We start from the raw sequence: 26,949 nt of genomic DNA on the forward strand, positions 1-26,949 counted from the left end.
ATTTTTATAATCAATTTTGTCTGTCAATCTATTATGCATTTGTTTATTTATAATCTAAAATTGTATATTGAAAACATAAATTTCATCGGGTCGTCCTTGGAGAACAAGGAAGTTGCCTAGCTAACACGGAAGATCCTTTAAAACAATCAATTTTATTTAAATCATTATATTACCTATGCACCAATGTTAACGCGATCTAACAATCAGGAAAACCGGTATACAATGTGTTTCTGTCTTTTGATGAATAAATGTTCACAAAACAACTTAATTGTGATAAATGAATACATGTTTATTTGCACTAACTACACAACAACTGAAACACTTACAACTTACTGATATATTGTCTTTTTTGTACGAATTCCGGAGGACCGTCTTGTATGGATCTCTTGGTGCTCAACTTGCTGACACTCACACACACACAAAAACTGTTTTTTAAACAAAAGAGAAACGTTACGCAAATATAATGGCAATGATACAAACTCACTATAAAAGTCTCTACATTCTCCCCTCTCTTCATTGAACCAAGTCAATCAACTTACAATCCACATTATCACTTTTAGGTAAAGGTACAATTTTAGTAATTGGTCTCAACAGTCCCTGTCTTACACTTTACACTCACTACTCTCACTAGTCCATCTTTTCCCGGAAACACTTGTTGAATGACACCTAATTTCCATGACAATGGAGGAGAATTGTCTTCTTTGATTAGAACCACATCCCCAATAGAAATATTAGTTTGTTTTGTTGTCCATTTTCTTCTCTGCTGTAGTTCATGTAGATAATCCTGAGACCATCTTTTCCAAAAATGCTGCTTCATCTTCTGAAGGTGATTCCATCTTGATAATCGGTTGGTCGGAATGTCCACTAGATCTGGTTCAGGAATGCTCATCAAAGGTTCACCAATAAGGAAATGTCCTGGCGACAAAAATGAAGGATCATCGGGATCATTGGATAGAACGGTGATTGGTCTTGAATTCAAACAGGCTTCTATTTGTGTTATGACTGTGTTGAGTTCTTCAAATGTCAAAATCGTGCAACCTACTATTCTTCTTAGATGAAACTTAAATGACTTCACTGCACTTTCCCAAATGCCTGCAAAATGACTTGCTCTAGGTGGAATGAAATGCCATGTAAATCCTTCTTGCACTGCAACATCTTGAATTGAGTTTTGAAATTGTTGTGAACTGAGTAGTTGTTGAAGCTCCTTAAGTTCTCGCTGAGCTTCAATGAAATTGGTTCCGTTGTCACTATAGATGTTCGAAAATTTGCCTCTTCTTGATACAAATCTTCGAAGAGCTCAAATCACTCACTAACTCCATATGAATCGCTTTGGTTGCTAAGCACACAAATATTGCAACATACGTCTTTGTCACTTTACGAGATCTAGTTCCTTGCTTAATCATTAGGGGACCGGCGAAATCCACCCCTACGTGAATAAAAGCTCGAGCTGGCTGTACTCGTGCTGATGGTAATTGACCCATGAGTTGTTATGAGGCTGACGCTTTCAATTTAAAACAAACTAGACACTGATGAGTGATAGATCGAACGACTTGTTTAGCTCGTGGGATCCAATATTTTTGTCTCAATGATGAAATCAATAACTGCGGTCCAGCATGTAACAATCTTCTATGTTCCGCTTCAATTATCAATTTGGTGAGATGCTCTTTAGGTGGTAAGATGATCTGATGTCGGCTATCATTCGGTAAGTCGGAGTTTTTTAGTCGTCCTCCCACTCGTAGCAACTGTTCATTATCTATAAATGGATACAAAGATTTAAGTTCACTTTGGGATGAAACTTGGCCTGATGAAGCTAAGTCCTTGAATTCTTGCGAATAACTAACATGTTGGGTTAACTTAATGCATTGTTGTAAAATATCACCAATTTCAGTAGTGGAAATAGTTCCTACTTTCTTCTCATTGTGATTTTTACAATTGTAAATAAAACGACGACACACACAAATAACTCGCAATAGTTTCCACAATGATGAAAATTTTTCCAGAAAGCTTATGTCACCTTCATAACTGACTAAAGATATGCTCGTTACTTTCCTTTCTTCTGGAACATCTTCGTCTACCACTTCTGATTGTTCGGGCCATGCAGATAATTCAAGCCATGCGGGTCCATGCCACCAAATATCTGCTTCCTTCAACAGTTTCGGATCCATTCCCCGTGTAATAATGTCGGCTGGATTGTCCATTGACGACACATGATGCCACTGGTTGACTTATGTGATCTCCTGTATCTCTGCAACCCTGTTTGCCACGAACTCCTTCCATCTGGCAGCTGGAGATGATATCCATGCAAGCACTATTTTTTCACTATTCACTGAAATGTTTAATATCGGAATTATTTTCCGATACAGCCTGCTCAAATGTACTGCCGCACAAAGTTCAAGTCTTGGTAACGTTACCTTTTTAATAGGAGCTATTCTCGATTTAGAACCCAAAAGTTTAACAGTAGTTTTGCCTGAAATGTCCACAGTTTTAACATATATGCAACACCCGTAAGCAAGTTGACTGCTGTCAGCAAACCCATGTATCTCGACATTAACATAATTCTTCAATACTACACATCTATCAATTTGTATTTCGTTAACACTTGGAAGATGATGACAAATGTCTAACCATTGCTGATAAAGCTCTGATGGTATTTGAACATCCCAATTGATCTTATGGATCCACATTTGTTGTAAGAAAATCTTGAACGGAGTAACTACCGGGCTGATAAGTCCTAAAGGATCAAATATTTTTGCTATTGTAGAAGTCACTTGACGTTTGTTTGGTATGTTGGTCGTGAGACATTCTTTAACTGACTTGTTGGTGATGAGAAGCTTATCTGATGCAGGATTCCACGATAAACCCAATGTTGAAACACCTGACTCGGACTCAAAGTCAAACGGTAAGTGAATTTCCCTATATTCTTCTGGCACTGTTTCCAACAATGCTGGCTCGTTCGAACACCATTTTCTTAAAGTAAACCCACCGCTTTGCAATAATTGAATAAGTTCTTTCTGAAGCTTTAAAGCCTGTTCAACGTTATGGCATCCTGAGCTTACATCATCCATATAAAAATCACGTTCCAATACTGTCGCTGCTTGAGGATATTTACTTCTTTCTACTTCCGCTAACCTTCGAAGACACGCAGTCGCCAAATATGGTGATGATGCTTCACCATATGTGACCCGCTGCAACTCATAAATCTTGACTGGTTCTACTGATGAATATCTCCACAGAATTCTTTGAAGTCCAATGTCATCTTCATGAACTTTAATCATTCGATACATTGACTGAATATCCGCCGTAAAAGCAACAGGAAAGGTTCGAAATCTCGTGACAATTGAATGTAAATCTTGCTGGATTGTTGGTCCTGTCATAAGTATGTCGTTTAATGAAACCCCCGTTGAAGTCTTTGCAGAAGCGTCGAAAACCACTCTTAGCTTTGTTGTGGTACTGGATGGTTTCAATACTGCATGATGTGGCAGATAACATTTCATACCACTATCTTCATGTTCTTCTTTCACTGGTTTCATATGATCTAATTCTTCATATTCCCTCATAAAGTTACAGTACTGCTCATTAATTTCTGGACACTGCTGCAACCGTCTTTCTAGCTGGTAAAATCTACGAAGAGCTAAATTATATGATTCTCCTAATGGTTTATGGTTTGGCTTAATTGGCAGACGTACAACGAATCGACCACTGCTATCTCTGGTAGTGTTTTCCTCAAAGTGTCGTTCACATTGCCTTTCTTCTTGAGTCATGACTGTTGAATGTATAGTTGCGAGCTCCCAAAATGTCAGTAACTGTCTATCAAGGCTTTCTTGCACAAAAAATGACACTTGTGGTATACTAGAATCTCTTGTTGTAGGAACTTTACCCGCTAAAATATACCCAAATTCAGTCTCTTGTACTACTGGATAATTCCCTGGTCTAGTTAGTTTATGTGATCGCAAAATGTCCAAAAACACTTCCGCGCCTAATAAAATGTCAATAGTATCTGGTTGGTGAAAGTTAGGATCTGCATACACTATGTCTGTCGGCAAGTTCCAATCAGCATGATCTATTGGCCTACTTGGAATGTTATTTGTTATTTTGAGCAAAACTAAACAGTTTACATCAATTGCAAATTCACGAATTCTTGATTCTACATGTACATCTACACAATGCTTTGTTTCACTAATCACACTATTAATACCTTGAATTGGAACTCGGTGTTTATTTTTAGGTAAACGCAACCTTTGAACCAAATCTTCAGTTACAAAATTACTTTGACTGGCAGAATCTAATAATACTCTACATGGATGTAATTTACCATTTGCATCTCGTACATTTACTATAGCAGTAGATAACATAACAGTAACATTTGGTTTTCCCTTGAAATTGCAATAAGAACCTTGTGTTATATTTTCTCTATTCGTATTAGAATGACTCGAAAAATTTCTTGATTGTGAATTAGCAGCACTGGATTTCTCATCTGCTTTTGACATTACATCATAATGCAGCAAGGTATTATGCCTTTTGGAGCATCGTTTACAGCCACCTGATCTGCACGTCTTTACCTTACATTCTTTTTTGAGACAGTTGAAACACAATAAATTATCTCGAACATAGTCTTGTCTTTCTTTTGCTTCAGCGTTTAAAAATGCAGGACATTTAAACAACTGATGTATTAGGTTTTGTTTACAAAAGTTACAGAAAGACTGAGTTGTTGTCACGTATAATTTGGTTGTTTTTTCTTTTTGTTTTGGTTCAGCACTCTGTCTATTTTTATCGCCCCTTGACCTTGACACTACTTCCTGCGATGGTGTATTTTTTATAGTTTCAAATGCTTGACACCTACGTTCCAAGAAAGCAAAGAACTCTGATAAGGGAGGGAAAGAATGATCTGTGATTTGTAACTCCCACGCACGCCTAGTGTTACTGTCTAATTGAGAAACAAAATGTTGAACTAACAAAACCTCTTCTAGTGGTGTCTGCAAATCTAAAGCTCGTAATGCATTCAAGTTACTAGTAGCTGTATTAATAAATTCTCTTAATTCTGATGTAGTTTCCTTTGTGATACATTTAATATGTAACAAATTATGGACATGAGTAGCTGCAATCAAACGCTTATTTTCATACCTGTCTTTCAATAATTGCCATGCAATTTTTTAATTAGCTTCTGTAACTTGCAGATACGCTATTAAATCATACGCCTCCCCCCTCAATGCACTCCTTAGGTAATGGAACTTTTGCAACACTGACACGTTATCGTTATTATGAATCATAACTTTAAAATTGTCTGAAAATGAAAGCCAATTTTCGTATCGTACTTCAAATGATGGCAATTCAACACGAGGCAATTATAATTGATCATTTGACACCTGGTTCTCATTTTTCGAGGAATTGTTTGAATGAGATGCCTGGCTACACTGAATAATAAAATCCTCTAGTTGCGCTAATACATCATAGTAACTGGTTTCAAACTCCTCCCTATATGCATCGTCCTCTACTTGTTCGTAACTTATTTCTAACTGTGATTGTACTTCATCGAACTTTTTATACAACTCAATCATTGCAGTCTTACGTACTTTCACCTGACTAATTGTAGTTGTTGAATTTATATTACTTACGTAGTTTTGAATTCTTGTCAGTTGACTTTTGCACACACCACGTTGTTTCACTAACTTGCTTCTTTCTGAGTCCTCCATCTTGAAAAATGTTGTAAGTCCACACTAACTAATAAACACAAGTCCACACTGATGAACGTGTTCTCACTTATGTCTATTCACATAGTTTCCAGAAGAATTAATAAATGTCACTGCACACGTGAACAGCACTAAACAAAGAGCAATGTAACAATTGTTCACATACACATTCACAGTTTATATCAAACGCTAGTTCACTGTGATCCGGTCGGAGCTGACCAATGTTTCTGTCTTTTGATGAATAAATGTTCACATAACAACTTAATTGTGATAAATGAATACATGTTTATTTGCACTAACTACACAACAACTGAAACACTTACAACTTACTGATATATTGTCTTTTTTGTACGAATTCCGGAGGACCGTCTTGTATGGATCTCTTGGTGCTCAACTTGCTGACACTCACACACACACAAAAACTGTTTTTTAAACAAAAGAGAAACGTTATGCAAATATAATGGCAATGATACAAACTCACTATAAAAGTCTCTACACAATGCATAAAACAAGAATTCAATACACTTTAATTCTTTCTCATTTCCAAATATTATTTTGCAATAACTCTTACTATATATTCCATGTCCGCTCACATCGCCTTGAGGTACCTTATCCTTGTCATAGGCTAACCAACATTCTAAAGATAAAATCAAATGATAGGAATTAAAACAATTTCTTCAAATTTCTTTCTTTTCAACTTTTATTTGACACCGTATTTGTCAAGCATTATTTCAATAGAAAAAAAAAACCGCCATATTTTCTAACAGATTGTATTTGTTGTACTTTCGTGTAATTTCCAAATTATTTGTAAGAAAAAAAGTCTGTACTCATACGGTTGATTGAGAAGTCAGTAATGAAGTTATCTTAAGATTACAGCAGAAAGCCCATTCTCCACGGTTATGAGCACATTGAGATTTTTTTATAAATTCTTTTACACTACATGCAATTCCATTCCATTCCATTACATTACATTCCATCTATACTGACCTATTCTTGGCTGTCGGGTTTTCGTCATATGCATTTAATATTAACTACATAGAAATCAAAGTTTATTTCGTTTACATTTAAACATTACATGCATCATCATCATTATAGGTATTCTGCAATTATTGGCAAGTCAGTTGCCACAACTTAGAAGCTTCCATGTCCCACGGCCTTCCACTAACCTCTTCGTCTTCATATCCGATTTTTCTGTTTTGATATTGTCCATTAATTGTAGTCTACTTCTCCTCCTTTCCTCTCTTTCCTGCCAACATACCCTCTAGCACGTTTCTCATGGTATAGTTCCTTCTTAATCAATGTTCCAACCAGTTTCTCTTCCTGTTCTTAATACTATCTAAAGGTTCTCTCCTATCATTTCTTACACCCTCTCATTTGTTTTTCGTCCGACCCAGCTAATTCTCTCCATTCTTCTCCACACCCAGATTTCTAAAGCGTCCAATCTTTTTTCATCATTTTTGCGTAATGTCGATGTTTCTGACCCATACAGTACAATACTCCACACGAAGCATTGTGTGAGTCATTTCCTCAACTGTTTATTCAAGGTCCCACAAAATAGTCTTTTCTTCCTCCTAAAGGATTTCTTCACCATTCCTATCCTTTCTTTTATTTCACGTTCGCATTTCATATTAACACTTATAATAATATAATAGAACAGTTATTGAAAACTAGTTACTGGTTCTATTTTCTCCCCTTCTACTTCTATATTTGACACCGATCCCTTCATTACAATCACCATAGTTTTTGTCTTTCTAACATTTATTTTCATTCCATATTCTTCACAACCCTACTTTAAGTTTCCTAACATCTTATTAATTTTCTCTTCAGATTTCGCAACTAGCGCCACATCATCTGAAAACCGTAAACACCTAATCAGTCTACCTCCTACCGAAAAAACGTCTTCATAATGTAGCTTCTTTTTCACTATCTCTTCTGAATAGAAATTTAATAAGGTTCGCGAGAGACAGCATCCCTGCCGCAATCCAATTCCAGTTGTACCTTACTCTGTCATTTCCTCCCCCTATTCTATTCTAACCCTTACTTGTTGGTTCATACATAAGTTTCTTATGAGTCTTCGATATTTGCATTCCAGTTCAAATTTTCTTTAGAACTTCCGACAACAATTTCCAACTCACGCAGTCAAAAGCCTTTTCTAAATCAACGGATGCCACATACGCCTCTGTGTCTTTTTTTTTTCTATAAACCTATTACATGCATAATCGTACATTACTTTCTTAAAATATAATTACTCCACTTTAGCACAGGACAAACCTCATTCAACCTACAACTCGATGTGTCATGTGACGAATTGTGCTCACATTTAACATTTGTAGCAAAAACTATTTGAGTTGCTCTTTCATTTGATTTATTACTTTATAATTGTACATTAAATGTAATAAATATTACAAAGCCTTTATTCATTTTGGTATTCATTTTGAAACATACTATAGTATGACGTGGAAGTACGATTTTACTACCTAAGAAAATCAAAGCGAAGAAATTCACTGAGGAAAGAAGGGGCAAGGGTGACGCAAGTGGTATCTGTGAGTCATAGGTTCACAACTAGTATACCTGCAAAAAATCATCCACTGAGTTATCGATGTTCGTGTGTGCCAAGTGCCAAGTGCCAAGTGCCAAGTGTATCATGACAATTTTAGATTTTGAGTTCCGAGTCAGGAAGACTCTTGCCTCTTATATGATTTGTGCATGACTGATTGTTAACGGAGTATGATGTTTCCCGGACGCAACTGTCGCTGCCCTTTGAATTTTTTGGATGATGATGAGAGATGAGGATGTTAACTATGAGAGGTGAGAATAGTTTCGGAGAAGAGGAGTTAGAAGAGGTTTCCATTGGTTAGTGGAGGAGGGATCGAGAGTTTTGCTGTCGCTCTAAGTAACCAATCAGATTTAAGTAAGTGGCCCTGATAAGGGTTTGGTCCTGTACATAGATTGTCGTCGTTTAATCTTGAGGTGTAGTAATGACATCTAGTAGGTCACTGAGAATGGAAAGTTTGGTAAGAACATCAGGAGCTGCTTTGAGGGCAGGAAGTTTTTTCCTCACTGCTGTTAGAATTTTGGAGAGATGAAGGTCACGAAGTATTTCTATGAGCTCTTTAAGAGTATCACTTGTAGTATCTTCTTTTTCGTCTTCAACATGGGCAATAGTCGCTGAACGGTTTGTAGCATCGGCTTTCTTGGCATACGTATCCTTGGAATTCACTGGTTTCATCACTGGTGAGGTTGAATCAGTTGATAACGATGGAAAGTCTTGAGGCCTAAAAGACGGCGGTTGAGAACTCTTTCGAGAAAGGATGTTGTGAATAACAGGACATCTTTTAAAATTTGCGGGGTGCCCCCCTCCACAATTTGTACATCTCACTTTGTCATCTTGAACTTTTCGAGGACACTCATAGGTAAAATGATTGTCAGCACATTTGACACATCTTGGAGTTGCAGCACAGGATGTCTGTGTGTGGCCTAAACGCTGGCAGCGATAGCATTGTATAAATGATGGCGGATGATAATATTCAACTTTTATTTTATAGAATTCTAGATATTGTAAGTTCAATATGGATTTCACATCTGGCGTCTTTCTTAAGGTGACCAAGAACAGTGGGAGCAGCACTCCCCCCCTGCCTTTCATTTGCTGAACAGAGTATACTGGGTATTTACGATTGAGTAAATCAGTCTTGATATTGTTAATGGAAGTATCTATTGGCAGTTGGCGAATGACCACCTTAACAACAGGCTCTTTCCTGATCATATCCAATGAATATTGCAGTTTGAAGTCTTTGCAATATGCAATTAATGCTTCATAATCAGCTGCCGAGTGACATTTGAATTTGATGCGGTTGGAGTAGACCGCACAGTATGGAATCTCTTTGCAAACCAAGGACGCACCATGCGTTAGTTTGTATCCTTTATTGGTTGGATAGTCATAAATAGTCAGAGATTTTATTTGTCTTCTGTCTTCGGACTTATTTGCAATTACTGGAGAAGTTTGTGTCATATCTTCATCCTTTTGTTCAAAGGGAGGTGTATCAGTCAGCGTCTTTTCGGAACTGGTCTCCATATCATCTTCTATAGCAATAGGTGCAAAGCTGTTGGTTACAGGAACAGAGTTCTTTCCTTCTGGTTTAGGCCTAAACGTATGTTTTGCAGGTTGAAATGAGTTTTCTAATTGCCGTTTCCTTGATTCACTTGTGGCCAGAGGCGCTGGAGTAGGGGTCTTGTTAGGTTGAGTGGGACGGCCATAGATATCTCTATGATGTGCTGGAATATGCGGTCCTGAACACCAGTCACAAGTGCCAATAAGTGGGTAGATATCTCTAGTATCTAGTAATCTGGGATCTGCTGGTATATCCAGCTCAAAGTCCTTGTGTAATCCCGAGGGAATCTGAATATAAACAGTTCGCTTGGAACTTGCCATATCGAAAAATGTATCTGACACCATTGCCTTTTATCAACACCATGTTAACTGCCAACTCCTTCCATTCTCACTGCGAAGGCCAAAACGAATCTATGACGTCACAGAGAATTCAGGTGGAGATGATTGGTATATACGTAGAGTATAGGGAAGATAAGTGAATGGCGGTCACTTCAGGGAAATTTTAATATACTCCCCAAATATGACCATGAAACGAGCGATAATTTTCTGATGGATACAGCAATCTTTAGAATACAACACTATCTAGTTAGAAGTTCGTTTCTATATCACACTGATGTCGACGATTAAACACGTTAAGATATTCTCTTGACCGGAATTTCCCACACGTGCATGAAATGTCCGTCAACTGCGTAGGAAAGTAAGGTAACAAATTGAACGATTTGCGAACTTCGTATTGATTATTATTCTGCTTATGTTTCTTTTTTCTCTATTTAACAAATAACTGCGGAAAACATTAATTTTAGTATTGATACATATAAAAAGCACAAATATTAAAAACATGTAATTACACAATTTTTGACATGTAAGAATATGTTTATTAAATAACTATCCTAAAGTAACGACACGTATGTTATTTTACCCTCATATAGCTAAATGTTTACTTCAAACATACAGTAGTTGTAAAATAATGTGTAATGAGTGTAATATATTAACTCGTATAGACTCGTATTAGCCAGTGTATGGTGTTTGTAGCTTTATATTTAGAGGTTCGCTTTAAAAGCTCATAAGTTTTACATAATCTTTCTTGTTCCTTCTTAATCTTACTAGCTACTTCTTAAAATACCAATCGCAAATGTAATTTGCAGGAGAATCACACCTACTGCATTACTCATGAATTCAATAACAACACTGTCTACAACGATACCACAATCATTCACACCAAATTCTTCACAAATTGTACAGTTAGCATTTGCAGACTGACACGCAGCAATATTTCCTTCTAACGTATTGAGAGTAGACGGGAGATCCGTTTCTTTGATCATGGTTTTATTAAAATTTTCACATAAACTCGTACAATAACTTTTTTCCTCTTTTCGACACACGAATTTCTTTATAAATTATTTCTCTTCTTGTTGGTCACTAGGGTTTTCTTCTTTTCTTCCCGAGATTTCAAAACTTCCTTAGTGTGTGTGTTTTATCAATATTTTAGAAGGCTTCTATCTTACGTTTATTCTTTGACACTTTTCGGAAGCTTCAGCATTTGAAGGTAAAGAAGGTAAAGGTGAAACATTGGCAAAAGACACATCAACAACATGAAGGTGCTAAATTGGGGACCGTAGATGTTATTTTCCTCTGAACTTTGCAACGTAAAATTAACAAGGACAACATTTTAGTGTTCCAGGAAAATCTTTTCCAGCCATTCGGTTCAAGTTATACTTGATGTTGTTTCTTTCAGCGAACTCAAATGCTGACGAATGAATATCATTTGAAGTTAACTTGTAAACCATATTTGCTAATAATTTTAGTTTATCTTCAATTGACTTTACTTCATCTTTCGTAAACATATATGTCGCCCCAAGGAAGCCATTCGTGTTTTCCATCTTTCTTGCAATGTAATGAAAGGAATTCTTGTAGCTCTCCATTACGTTTTGTAGTGCACATTCCATGTTCTTTTGTGTCCATGACGCTTTCATGGTAGTCTTTCTGCAGTTTCGGACCATTCGAAAAAATACAAGTTATTGTTTGTGATAGTGAAATTATCCCAAAGAAAAAAGGAAATGATAAAAATCTCAACGTGGGGAGTGCTAATCATGTGCGGGAAGTTCGGTCTCAAAATGACCGACATAGTCTCATAATGATTTGGTCAAATATTTTACACTTCTCTGTCTAGAAAGAAACACTGCAGCCAAATAACATAAACATAACATTGATATGGGATTATAATGCGAATTTAACCTTGGCACAAATTCTGAATTCACACACATAAATTACTCTTAGCTTCCAGTTCTTTCCGTAAATGACAAGAAACACAATGAAAATAAATATTCAACGCCTACTTCTTCACGTGTCAACAAATAAATGGTGCGGATTCTAATACAAGTTAATCTACCTAGTGACAAACTGCAGCGCTTATTATGAAATCTCCACATTGAACTATATTTAAAAGATATGTAGTGACTGGCATTTCCCAATGCTCCGTATATGTTTCACGCTAGGCAACCCACACTACTCTATCGTGTTGTGGGTTGCATAATGTTCAAACTGTTAAGATGGGGTAATTGTAATGTAATAATTCTTTTTAAGAGTATGATACGGTCATCACAACCGTGTTGCAGGTTGCATACTTTTCAGGATGTGTGCTAAGAAAGGGAACTTCTGAGGGAATGTAATAACTCTTTTAAAGAGTCTGTGATACACTCATTTCCACCGTGTTGAAGATTCGATTGAAGAGCGTGCTAGAATACGCTCAGCTCCATCGTGTTTCAGGTTGCATACTATGCAGCTTGTGTGCTAAGATCTGGTATTTCTGCTAGAATGTAATAATTCTTTTTAAGAGTATGTAATATGTTCACCTCTATCATCTTGTAGGTTCTATACTGTTCAGCCTGTGTGCTAAAAACGGACACTTCCGCTGGAATGCAATGACATTTAAGAGTCTGTGATACGCTTCCCCCCACCGTATTGAATTTTAGCAAATAACTTACAGTTAATAAGGAACATTTTTTGTAATAGTGAGACAATTAGTATCTAGGAAACACTTTTAAATGAACCAATAATTTCTAACGGAACTCTTGTATAGTGAAGAAATTTGAATGCCACCATAGAGTATTGCATCACAAGTTGAGTACCCACATTTCTATCTCATAACAAAAAAAAAAAAAAAAAAAAAAAAAATCTGAAAGCAGCTTTTTAATTTTACTTAATAGCATAACGCAAATACTATCTGGATCATTTTCTATAATTTTAAGTTCTCCAGTGTATTCAAATCATTCACAAAAATAATAAATAAATAAATAAATAAATGAAAATAGTGGCGAGCCTGGCGAAGACTATTACTATTCATGTCTAGTCAGTTGTTTTGTAATATTTATATATATATGTTAATTTTTGTATTTATGTGTACTAATTATTACATTAATTATTATTATTAAGCTACTTACATGAGCTTATTTTCCTTATTGATAATAGTAATGTTCAAGTGTTCTTTTTTAAACATTAATACATGCAATTTTTAACGTCCACATAAACTAATTGTCTGCTCTCATTTTTTTTAATGATTTGTATGAATGCATTTCCAACATCTTTTAACATTTATAATGTATAAATTTATTTCCAACACTTACACAAGCTCTTTTGATTTTATTTTCTAGCACTTACATGAGCTCTTTTTTTTTTCAAGTAATTTGTATATATTAAGATTTACCACTCAATCAAAGTCACTTTTAGGTTTTATTATATGGTACAATCACTTTTGGCACATAAGGCGAAGTCAGAGGAGATCACGCGGTAGGGAATTTTGCGCAGTGGGGGGCAAATTGGAAAGAGAGGGTGAGGGTACGTGTTGTAACGAACGGAGAATTAACAAATTTGCAAATAAAGTCGTTAGTTAAATTCATGTGTCGATAGCACCTATTCACAGAGATATATATGTTGCACGTTTTGTGTGAATGTACAAAGTAAGTGCGTACATTTTCCTAAACTTTTGGTATCAATTCAAAGGATGGTTGTGCTGATAAATATTTTAAAAAAAGTTATGCGTATTTAAGTTAGTTCATTGTCGAAACTAGCGTTGTACGTAGTTAATCGTCAGTCTGGAAAAGCTTACTCAAGCTATGCGACCTTGTAATTCCCTACCCAAATATGACAGTGTGTGCAATCATGAAGTAGGAGACATCGTGCATGTGGGATGACTAATATATTGTTCGTGATTGTCATAATAGAGAGAGAGTAATAAGAAAATAAGTAATAACTACAATTGTTATCTGTAGATACATAAGCTCTTACCCGTAGCTAGGGCTGACCAGGGATGGTAAGTCCCTATGCGACCACGTTCAGATCCCCTCAAACTTTTAATTGTTTGTTGGAATGCCGTTTCTATGCATGAAGAGTGAACTCAAGTCAACCCCCGGAAAATGATCTCAATTCTACTGTCTTAGTGAGACGTCATATATAACAGGAGATGATATTAAAACTCCGTTAAAAGAAGAAAATGCAATTATATCAATTTACTAAGCTATTGTGATATTAATGATGTTCTGTATTCATTTGTTTGGAGCTTAATGTTCTCTTCCAGTAGTGAGGCTAATTAGATCTCTCTCGTCTCAAAGTTGAGAACATTTAACACTTGTTTTAGAGGATCAAAAACAGAGGGGCCTGGCAACCCTTCTTTTTACTCCAGGTGTGTGTGAATTTTCACGATAAAGAGATATGATAAGATCGGAATGCAAATGCTGTGGTAAAATCATGGCAAACAACACGAAAATCGAGTCGTGTCAAACAACACGTCATCTTTGGGACACCCTGTATATACAGGCACGGCATTTTCCTAAGATAACAATTAAGTACCCATTGTGTCCTGTGTTCCTCTAATAATAATAATAGCTATCTAAGCGAGATTTCTGAAACAAGGCAATAGTATCATTTGATTTCCCCATAGTAATTTTTTAATCTCCTAAGTAAAGCTATAAACACTGAATATAAAAGAAATTTATTTAAAAAAAAAAAAAAAAAACATGTAGGTTCTATGACGTCGTGCAATAAATACAACGCTTTTGCCAGAAGTGACAGAAAAATGAGTCTGGAATTAATCACCTGAGGCGAGAAGAATATCGATTGATTATGGTAGCGGTGCGCATGCTTTAGTAATTCACATGACAACCTTTTCAGCTTTGAACTTCTTCAGTAATTAAAATTCTTTTAACAGTGACACTGTATTGTGTTTAACATTGACCTCCTCTAACACCTTAAAAAAAACGAGAAAGAAAGAAAAAAAGTAATTATCCACCGAAATTTCTTTCCACCTAGTTGAACAACTTCAAAATTTACTTAGTTACCTTCAAGGAAAGAAGGAAAATTACCACTGTCAAAAGACCTGTTTCAAAATTGACAATAATTAACTTAATTCTTACATTTTCTGTTTCGCAGAATTGCCTTCTATTGAAATTTCTAAGTGGGGTCGAAAACACATGTAATGAACATTTAAGCAGTTGTTAATATTTTCGCTTTCAATTTAATATCATTGTAATTTCTTTAACGACGCATTGGACTTTATTCAATGGATAAGTAAAGTAATACAATTCTGAGAGAAATTTTCTGTACAGCCTAAGGTGAAAATAAAAGAAAATTAAAAAGAAAATCATGATTCATATACGCAGTGCTCGAAAAATGTTCTTATGACCTGGGTGTTTGTTAAAAAAAAAAGATACCTTTAAATTTTACGTCCCACGTTTATGAGGGCTAGGCTAAAGGAGACGATGGTGATGAGAAACGAATGAAGTTGTGGATTGTAGAAAGTGGGAGGGAACGGGAGTGCCCCGAGAAAACGCACACACGGGATGTTTGTCCACCACAAAGTTCACTTAGCGCAGACTGGGATCGAACCAAGGACTCCACGCACCAGAGTTGTACACTCTACCACTGAGCCACCGCGGCCCCACCTAGTTCAGAAAACCAGGCACCACAATAACAGACATATCATTTGATATATAGACATAAATCTTTTGACCTTAAATTTAGCGCCGAAACTTGAATCTGTTCCTGAAGGCCAAGTGTTAATATTTTGGCCCTGAGAAAAATATCAAATTATGGCTTCAAATTAAAATATGAAATATCAAATTTGTGCTTTCTGTAGAATTTAAAACCTTAATTAATAACATTTTTAGTACTTTTGGGGACCCTAGTAAAGTAGGACCAGGATTACATTTATGGTTCATGTTAAGAAAATACAGTATAATTTGTTAGTACTCGCGAAGCGCCGAATAGCGCATGATCGTAATCTAAGTTCACGAACAATCTCTGTTCAATATTCACGAACAATCTCTGTCCAATATTCACGACATTTGTAACAAGTTTTTCATTATGACAACACGCTGTTCCGTCGTGAAACGATCCATTCCTACTCGTATAGAAAATAGATAATGATTATGCACTATTCGTCGCTTCGTGACCACCAACCACAAAGTCAACAGATGAAAATCCTGTAACATTCAGTGCTACCAACTTAATAGAACAGAAATGGCGGGCATTCCAAAAGTTGAGTTCTTTATGACACATCCTTTACAAATAGTAGACAGCATATTATGACAATTAAAGGTTATAATTTTAAAGCAGGTTGGTGTACCAAAATGCCATTATCTACTTACGTAATGATATTGTGCAGTTTATTGAAAAAAATGAATTTTTCCATCTAGGTACATCCTTCATTTGTAGAACATGTTTACCAGTTGTGTTTCTGTATCTGAAATGTTTATTTAAGAATAACAGGACAATTTCCAATTCCAAAATAGTTTTAGGTTAAGAAAAAAAAAAGCAAAATTAAAAACAGAAAGACAAGCAGGTATTGTCCTACAAATGAAGGACGTAAAAGTGAGAAGAAGGCCCTATATAAGTGATCAAAGAGATATTGAAAGGGCTTTTTGTTGGAAGGGAGTGTAAGGCAGATTCACTTAGATTATTCGTTAGGCTGCTCATGGAGATAGTTTCAAGCTCTGGGTTCAAAAGGGACAGGATGGCGAAAATATTCCTTTTGTAAGTTTATCCTTTTTTTTATTAACAGCAATATCTATTCTATCAGAATAGAAGCTCAGATAAAAACAGAATGGCAGGTCTCTTGCTAAATAAGATTTTAAAATGATAAAATAGTTTTTTTATTATAAATAATTTTATGGTAAAGGTAATGTAAAATTTGATATTCAATAGCCTAATAAAATTTCATTGTTTTGGTATTGGAAGTCATACTTTTCATAAACGGCTCATAAAATACAGTTTGACAATCTGGGACACTATGCTACCTTGGAATTCGTCTCCTCTTTACAGTAACTTTATTTTTTTAAATTCAAGAGGGGCGAAACACTTATTAGCATATCTGTCTGTGTCCACCCGTCCAGGAGACAAAAACGTTCTCAGAAACTATTTGATGGATCATCATAAATTTTCAGCAGTATGTGTAGAGAGTCAAAAGTAAGGAATTGCGTTCGGAAATGCACGTAATATTCAACTGGTTTTAACGTTGATCACTATTGAGCAAAAACGACAACAGATGGCGCAGAAGTGGTTTTCTGCAATCGATTAATTATCTCAAGTATACATTTTAACTACATTGTTTACTTTATTACTGAAACCGGAAGTGATAAAGATACACTACAACTTCCGGTTTCAATATTAATCTATACAGAACAAAACATTTTGCTATTAATATGGTGAAAAACGGTGTTTTTGGAATTGATTTTGTGTTCTAAGAACAGTTACTGTTGTTAGATTAAATTACTTACTCGGAAATCTTTATATTGTATCTAGATCACTTTGTTGGTATCTAACTTACTACAACAGTAATCTAATCAAAATCAATACTTCGTATATCCTCTTTAATTTATTCACTATCTGTACCTTTATCTTAGCTTTGGGTTAAGTTCCAAAGTTGGGCGTCCGTTTCCAGCAAAATTTTTAAAATTTACAGTAAAGATATGGATAGTTTGATCATTTGTGTGCTTGATAATATATAAGAGTCTCGAAAAATCTATTTATTTGTTATATATAAGCGACTATAAACATGGGACTATATGGCGAGCGGAGGGAACTACTTGGCGGAAGGTAACCGAACAGTTGCATTGTGGGAAAGAAACGAACATTTATGTTATCAACATGGCGAATGTACAAGGGCAAAGATCCTTCAGTTTTAACATTTGTGAAGCAATACGTTGATAACGAGCAAAATCTTTTAAAAGTTTGTGAAGAGCACGGATTAATGAACCTAATAACAAATTGCAGAAAGTGTGCAAAGGAGATAACAGCGAAATAACGTGGCGAAAGCGGACGCCCAACTTCGGAATAAATGCCTTAGCGTCATATAAATCTCTTAAATCACATTTCTCATCATGATCATATCTTCTTGTAATCTTGAAATCCTGAATAATATCTTTCATAATATCAATGATCTAAATCTTCATCATATCTTATTCCTTACTATTTGCACATATTACTCTCTTAACTGCGTAACGGTCTAGTATCATCTTTGTAAGCACTTTGTGCCATTCTCCATTATCCAATATCCGCATCATGATCATATCTTCTTGTAATCTTGAAATCCTGAATAATATCTTTCATAATATCAATGATCTAAATCTTCATCATATCTTACTCCTTACTATTTGCACATATTACTCTCTTAACTGCGTAACTCTATTTTAAAGTAAATGAAATATCTTGCAGAATGTTCGCAGTTCCGGGAATAAAGATAGCAAATTCCCTCCCGAAGAACGAGACAGTATCAGAAATTCTTATTTTGGAGATCTCTGGAATAGTAATAGTGCAACTGAAATGGACAGAAAAGTGCAAGATCAGAGAACTTTTGTCCCAAACACTGTGATCACGATACAAGATCGGATCCAGGACAGACTTCTGGGGGGGGAGGAGGGTTGTAATACTGCTACTTAGAGCTACGTTTAAGAGCTCCAAACTCTGGGATAACTTTTATTAATATATAAAATAAGAAAGTTTCCTCTTCTTGGGTGGCAATCGCCCCGATTGCCCTCCCTGAATCCGCCCCTGTCATGATATGGGACGTTCAGAGCATAAGAAAATCAATTCCAATTACCAGTTGTGAGAAAAGAGACACACAAAGTATTTGCGGTACGCTTAGGTACACTGTTTCTTAGATTATACGAGGTGTTTCTTAAGTAAGTATCGTTAAAAAAAGAAAACAAGTGTAGTTTTCAAAATAATTTTACTTTAATCTACTTTTCTACAGAGTTTCCATCAATATTACGGCACTTATCGTCTCGCCCAACAAGCTTTTGAACACCACTCTCATAGAAGGATGTCGACTAATTTGACAAGCACAAGAACACGGTTGTTTTAACTTATCATCGTCGTGTTGGCACTGTCCACCCAATTGCTTCTTCAAATGCAGGAACACGTGGTGGTCGCTGGGTGCTAGATCGGAACTGTACAGAGGGTGATGAAATCCCCCCCCCCAATAATGCAATGAGATTTTGAGTTTTACTTGCTGTGTGTAGATAGGCATTGTCATGAAGCAAAACGATCCCCTTAGTTAGCATGCCACGCCTTTTGTTTTGGATTGTACGGCGCAGTTTTTGTAAGATCTCACAAAATGTAGAATTTATTGGATCATTTAATTCCTCATCATGAACATTATTACGCCCATCTTTAAAAACTATAACTTATTTCCGTACCATTCCATCATTAATAATGTTTCCTCAATACAAAGTATTTGCGGTAGTTCCTTTAAAAAAAAGAAAAAAAAGTAAGAATGAAAGAAAACACATATTAGTTATTTACGATATCTGACAACGTTTAAACTGTGAAAATAGCTTCAGATAAAGATCTTGAAGATGAAATATGTTTAAAATGACGAAAATCAAACTCGATTCTCATGGTACTCAACGCACCACAAATGAATGCAAAAGAAATTGAAACAAAATTACAAGCGATGGAAATTTTTTTCTCTTTATTTTTCTTTAAAAGAAAGCTTTTATATCGAAAAATGGTTTAGGTAAATATAACATTAACTCCTTTAGATGATTTTCAATACACGTAAAAGATCATAATGTCATTTACAGCCAGAAATTTGATATCTAAATAAATCATTTTCATAGATAGCCTATTATAATCGTTCGTCTTCCTCTGAGAATCAAAAGCATAGTTATCAGTAAGAAAAGTCAAAAATTGTGAATAATCACAGTTGAGGGCAGAAATCAGGAAGTTCTTCTTTTGAACTAAAATTGGGTATATCTTTTTACAAACATATCACGCTGTCAGGGAGCACTAGTGTAACATCTTACGCAAACTGTCTTTGAATGTTCGTAGAATTTGTTTGTTATAATTAACAAAGCATCTGTTTGTTTACACATAACTGTGTAAACTATAGACTTACTAAACCGGGTAGACTATAGACTGTTTTTGTATAACTGTGTAGACTTACTAAATCGCCCAATTCGCTGGGAAATCGAATACCAAGCAAACAAATAGATAAGTCATTCCTTTACTTATTATGAGAAAAAAAAAATGAAACAAAAAATATTATTCGAGTTTTTAAAGTAATTTACAGATAAAGGAAAATAGTACTTCAAGATATTTTTGTATGAAGCCATATATTTTTTTTTAACAGAAATTCACAAACAAAGAGGTCATAAAGTACGAGTAATAAATATTATCCAAGTAAAGAACTCTTGATGTTTGCAGTACAAATGATCAAAGAAATTGAAAGGATTCTCTGCTTCCAAACAATATGATAAAATATAGAGAAAGAGAGCTAGAAAGAAAACGCAAGAGCACTATATGTATACTCACTCCACTTGTTCTGTGTTCGTTCTTATTGAAAATTTTCTCATCAATGCATCCATTTGTTGGCTGAACGTATTGTTTCGGAGTGATTTCAAACGTGTAGAAACATGTCTCTCATCGTTCAAAGGCCTTCCTCTGATCCTTGATTAGACCAATCTGATTTTTCTAGTAGAAAACATTTGCTTTGTAAACTAACAAATCCCAATTAAGTCAAAATATGGTAACCAAGCCTTTTTAATTTGGGTATAAGAATCAAAATAAACACTCATATAGTTTTAGGTATAGCCTATTACATACACACATACAAACACACTAGCTTAACCTCTGTCATAAATTTTTATTCCTAAAAGAGAATAAACTACATTATGACAATCCCACTCACACTTCATAATGCGTCTTAAAGTAATAATAGACCATAAAACCAATGAGCCGCGGTGCCTCAGTGGTAGAGTGTTCACCTCTGATGCATGGGGTACCTGGTTCGATCCCAGCTCGTGCCAAATTATCTGTATGGTGGACAAATACAGTGTGCGTGGGTTTTCTCGGGGTTCTCTCGTTTCCTTCCACTTTCTTCATTCCACCATTTCATTCATTTCCATCATCAGTGTCTCCTTTAGCATAACTGTGGGACGTAAAACTTAAAACGATTTCATTTCATTGCATTTACACCATAAAACTGCATTTGCATTTTAATTATTCTTTTGAGCTTCTTCGTGGCTAAGCGGTTAGCTAAGCGCCTTTGGCGTGTGAGACCCAAGTTCAATTCCCTACGGGAGCTCATGTGGTTCGGATTCCACGTTAATCAGTAGGTCCGCGTCTTATATAGCCTTGCTGCTAAACAGGATGTTAAACTCAAAATCAACTCAACTTAATTATTCATTTATAACATCAACTAATCCCTTACTGTACCGTGTCGTGGAATCAGCGCCCGAGGCGACAGTAGAACTATACGACGGCGCCCAATCTCTCTTCTTTCCTCTCTTTTTTCTTTACTTCTTTTCAATTTTACTCTCGAATTTTGCGACTCTTACTTCGAAACCCCCGGGGGCGTCACCCCTCTCTCTCCCCTAATGGCACGACACTGATTTGACTCTAGTATAATAACTAAAAGGAATCGATTAGAAAGTCATATAACGTTCAATTACAGAGCCGCATATTATCTCTGAGGTTGACATACTCTTTACAAAGGCAAAAATTTATAGTGTACTTCACTACAGTATTTGAATTATGGTGTAAAGTCGGAAATGTGTGTGTGGATATCTATCATATTTTTGTTTTTAATTGCCTATATATAGCAATGTTCTGTAAGTAGAATCTAAATAATGTATACGGAATCTCAAAGTTTCATCTTTTTATTATAGTAAAAGTTTTTGTCTTTTCTCTTATCCATAGCCCGTATCTCATACATGTAGTCAGTTTTTAAAATTCTACTTTCGCAACATGTAACTACAGCAATGACCTCGATCAAATTCGTAAAAGAAAATCAATCCGTTAAAGTATTAGTGGATAACTGCTGGTTTCTATATCCCATAGTCCATACATGGAAGCGAATTTTCGAATTGTCCTTTTGCAACTGACAGCTTGAGCGATTATAACGGCCGAATTCATTAACGAAGTCAATCGTTTAATATCTTAAGGGATAATGGTGAATAATGTTATACATACATATTCCATACATGGAAGTATTTCGCGTGATCCTGTATACTGTCCTTACTGAAGTTTATGTATTTATTTCATTCATAGTGACGGAGGAGACGCCTGTATTAATTTATTTCACTCATTTCTTTATCCAATTTTTTCGACTTTCAACTTCAGTGGGATTGACCGGCCCGAGCTCGGGTGATAATCAAATGAGTCTGAAATAAACAGGAATTACAGAAACTTAATAATTAACGCAAAATTCAATTTTTATTGACATAATTAGAGGTTTAATTTTGCAGTTGTCTTTAAAAGTTCTCCAGAGAAAAAACGTTGTACAGTATATTTACAAAGTGAGGCCCGAAAAGGCACGAGAAATATGGTTGTATATTTAAAAAATTACTGTCCAAGCCCGGCCCGGGACCGAAGTTATATATGCCTTGTAGTTCCGAGTCAATGGAGACCTCTAGTTGTGAGTGCCACTATTCATCTGAGAAATCTCAAGAAGTATGAATTTGACTTATGTTTGGCATTTATCCTTTCCTTTTTTGTATACATTATGACTTTTAGAAGTGTCACTGTTAGGAGTGTATGCCACTGTTGGAAGTATGTGTGTCAGTGTTAGAAGATTGTAAGTTAGTGTTAGAAGTATGTGTGTCAGTATTAGAAATATGTGCCACTGTTAGAAGTATCTATGTCAGTATTAGAAGTATGTCACTGTTAGAAGTATGGATGTCACTGTTAGAAATATATACCTATATTAGAAGTTTGTGTCTGTGTTAGAAGTATATGTGTACTATTAGAAGTGAATGTATCACTGTTGAGAGTTGTGTGTCAGTGTTAGAAGTATGTGTAATACTGTTAGGAGCATATGCCACTGTTAGAAGTATATGTGTCAGTGTTAGAAACATCTATATTAGTGTTAGAAGTATGTGTGTCAGTATTAGAAGCATATATGCTAGTCTTAAAAGTATTGTGTCAGTGTTAGAAGCATGTATGTTAGTGTTAGAAGTACGTGGGTCCGTATTAGAAGTATATGTCACTGTAAGGAGTATGTATGTCATTGTTTGAAGTATGTATGCCACTGTTAGAAGTGTATGCCACTGTTAGAAATATGTGTCAGTGTTAAAAGAATGTAAGTTAGTGTTAGAAGTGTGTGTATCAGTATTAGAAATATATGTGTTACTGTTAGAAGTATGTGTGTGAATATTGGAAGCACGTACGTAAGTGTTAGAAGTATTTCTCTCAGTATTAAAAGTACGTGTCATTGTAAGGTGTATGTGCGTCACTGTTAGAATTAACTGTCACTGTTAGAAGTATGTGTGTCAGTATTAAAAGCATATATGTTGGTCTTAGAAGTATGTGTGTCAGTGTTAAAAATATTGTGGCAGTATTAGAAGTAAATATCACTGTTAGGAGAATGTGTGTCACTGTTAGAAGTATGTATGTCAGTGTTAAAAGGATATAAGTTAGTGTTAGAAGTATTTGTGTGAGTATTAGAAGTGTCACTGTTAGGAGTATGTGTGCCACTGTTAGAAGTATGCATGTCAATGTTAGAAGTATGTATGTTAGTGTTAGAAGTATGATGTCACTGTTAGAGGTATATGCTAATGTTAGAAGTATATGTGTCACTGTTGAGAGTTGTGCGTCAGTGTTAGAAGTAATGGTAATACTGTTAGGAGCACATGCCACTGTTAGAAGTATGTGTGTCAGTGTTAGAAGCATGTATGTTAGTGTTAGAAGTATGTGTCACTCTTAGAAGTCTATACCATTGTTACAAGTCTATACCATTGTTAGAAGTATGTACATCAATGTGAGAAGGATGTATGTTAGTGTTAGAAGTATGTGTGTCAGTATTAGAAGTATACGCCACTGTTAGGAGTAGGCCTATGTGTATCACTGTTAGAAGTATGTGTGTCACTGTTAGAAGTAGATGTGTCATTGTATGAAGAAGACCAGCAAGAAGAAGAGATAGCTTTTTGAAGTTATAAATATTACAAGTTGTTTCTGATTTTTTTTGAAAGTATTATATTGTATTGTTTCTGATTTTTTGAAAGTATTATATTGTATTGTTTCTGATTTTTTGAAAGTATTATATTGTATTGTTTCTGATTTTTTGAAAGTATTGTATTGTTTCTGATTTTTTGAAAGTATTATATTGTATAAACTATGATCACGTCATTCCTTCACCTTTTCCCTTTGCTCTGTATATCTTTCGTACGAAGTAACTACACTCTTCATTTTTTGTCCCTATAACAAATTGTAGGCAATTACATTGGCTCTTGTTTTCCTCCTAAAGATAAGTATTCTTTTTGTCAGTGGACAAGTGTCTTTGATTGTATTAGCCTCATTCATAGATTGAAGAGAGACCATAAATACCGTTTTCAATTACCAGTCATTTTGTTCTTTTGCTCTTCAGTTATAATTAATAATAAATATGACAAGTATTTCCTGCTATCTTTATGCATTTAACTTGAATTAATGTACTTTACCTTTTCACCTTAATTCTTTTTACACATTCTTTTGTTTGTCTAGAATTACCTTCTCTGTATGATTTCCTCTTCTAATTCATTTAACGACCCACGTCTTGTTTTTTCAAGGTAGATAATAACAAATATGACCAGTGTTTCCGATTAACCTCTTTATAAGATGGTTAATTGCTTTTATCACACATCTCTAACACGGAAATAGTAAACAATGGAATTACGTTTTACTTACGGTTAGGGGTGTTTTAACTTCCGTTTAGGGTATACTGCATGTAAGGGATCCCAGTTTTTTCTTATGGTTTTTAACATGTATTTGGCAGTCATCTTGGTTCCTTATAAATATCATAATACTCAGCTGGATTCACCTGATATGTACTGTAACAGATTGTCTGTGGTTTGCTTGTAATGAATGTGTCACAGGGAGTGATGATTTTTTCAATTAAGATGACTTTTGGGGCATATAACAAAAGTAGTTTTTACATAAAGCATAAATCAGTTGGCAACACTGCAGTATTTATAGTTTACTTTTCCTTGTATTAGAGTATATGCAATACCTTAGGCATTTAAAAACGGAAGTAGTGCTTTTCTAATATTTGTTGAATCCGTTTCTGAGGGAATTTTCTTACAAGCATTCACTAAGAAGATTCAATATATAAAATTATATTTATTTTGTACTGTTCATTGCAAAATAAATACAAATATTATTTAAAAATTAGTTAACAAGAAACCAAGACAAACACGATAAGTCATCAGTTACTGTTGAGTTCATTTTTCTAGTCGCTGCTTACTCTAGATTTTTTGGGTAATTCATATTCTGACTACACTGTAATTTCTATGGCTGGCAACGCTGAAAATTCTTTCGATAAGTATTTTCGGGTGTAGAATAACATTATATATTATTGTGGTAAGTTACATTTCATTATCTCGTTTGACTTATGAGAAACGGGTAAAAGAAAAATGGTTAGTATCATTTCGTATTATTTTTAGTAGTCTGCCCCGTTAATAGGTATGAGTTGTGATTTTAACTTACTAAGCTATACTGTAGATATCTTATTATCTTTCCATTTACTGTTATACCTTCTACTGTTAGTAGCCTAGCATGTTTGCATTACAGAAACTATCCATTCATCATGAAGTCCATATTTTCATCTGAATTTTATTTCAGAAATTTAACAGTGTTTAGTTTGTTTGTGTAGTGTGTAGTATTCTAAGCGATCTTTAAGCTCCACGCAAACGAATGGAGTATTATTTCACAAAACATACACAGAGGCAGCAAAGCGAAACTCAACTACAATAATTCTATTTACTTACCGAAAACTTCTAACTTTCAGCACTCTATTAGATAACGTTTATTCCTTCTCTTGTTTAAATATACAGTATATTTTTTCTTACATATATAAGCTATATAGGTTTATTACAAGCATACAAGGTGTGTCTGCTAATTTACGAGTTTAACACAAGAACCCAATGTGTAATGTTACAGTTCTAATATTTATACTTGTCAATATAATTCTTATTCGTATCTACACCTTGATGCAATCTTGTTCCCAATTAGTCGAAGGCGTGGAGCAAGTCGGCTTCTTTCGCATATCTGTTAATTTGGTGCATCAACTGACCCCCCCCCCCCCAAAAAAAAAATCTGTAAGCACAGATTTGGACTCCGTGCACAATTCGCGCGCACCAGTGATGCCAACTTGAAACTTGATAAAATCCCATCTCGAGAGGTAGAAATTCCCATTTTCCAGTTGAATTTCTTACACTATACTAGTAATAAAATTTTTTAAACTTAGGAAATATGAATAGTGAAATCAGTGTATATCAATCCTTGTCTTCAATATATGAGTCAGTTATTCAAAAATTCCGATTGTCAACGTTAATCAAACAGTTCATGATCAAGTATTTTCATTAATTGAAAGAGACAATTTAAAATGTCGATGAGAATAAGTACATTTTATTGTGCGTTTAGTATTTCCATTACGCTTTTGTACAATAATCTTCTACTGAGCGTAATAAAACTATTCCCTATTCAGCGTAAGCTCTAAACTCCGATAAACAAAATATTTGTATCCTTCCGCTTTTCACAAATACGATTGGCTAGTGATGTATCACTCCCACTCCCCACTGGGAGGAGCAAATTATACACGTGGATTTTGCCAATACTGTCTCGTGTTGTCCAGATACTTACAGCAGCAGCAGAAAAGAAAGAAAACAACTGGAAAGATTAAAAAAG

The 26,949-nt window shown here is 35.1% G+C and overlaps 3 protein-coding genes across 3 annotated transcripts in view; all 3 read right to left on the reverse strand.

Moving 5' to 3' along the window:
• The window catches only part of LOC145684472 (G-protein coupled receptor dmsr-1-like), a 108,740-nt gene that overhangs the window by 23,962 nt on the left and 57,829 nt on the right, over positions 1-26,949 (reverse strand). The window lies entirely within an intron of this gene.
• LOC145680552 (uncharacterized) lies at positions 575-2,198 on the reverse strand. Its single transcript, XM_081751220.1, has 2 exons — positions 2,015-2,198; positions 575-1,221 (listed from the first exon to the last, which is right to left on the reverse strand). Exons 1-2 carry the CDS (start codon positions 2,196-2,198, stop codon positions 575-577), a joined length of 831 nt encoding a protein of 276 aa, XP_081607346.1.
• On the reverse strand, positions 2,226-4,487 carry LOC145680618 (uncharacterized). Its single transcript, XM_081751339.1, has one exon. It carries the CDS (start codon positions 4,485-4,487, stop codon positions 2,226-2,228), a length of 2,262 nt encoding a protein of 753 aa, XP_081607465.1.

This window comes from Thermobia domestica, chromosome 1, assembly GCF_964235325.1.
Source record: "Thermobia domestica chromosome 1, izTheDome1.hap1.1, whole genome shotgun sequence".
NCBI lineage: Eukaryota > Metazoa > Arthropoda > Insecta > Zygentoma > Lepismatidae > Thermobia > Thermobia domestica.

Coding starts and splice junctions, on each gene's coding strand:
- LOC145680552 (XM_081751220.1), bottom strand. CDS start 2,198: ATGGACAATCCAGCCGACATTATTACACGGGGAATGGATCCGAAACTG. Junction 1,222..2,014: donor ATCTTTAGTCAGTTATGAAG/GTGACATAAGCT, acceptor ATTTCATTGAAG/CTCAGCGAGAACTTAAGGAG.
- LOC145680618 (XM_081751339.1), bottom strand. CDS start 4,487: ATGTCAAAAGCAGATGAGAAATCCAGTGCTGCTAATTCACAATCAAGA.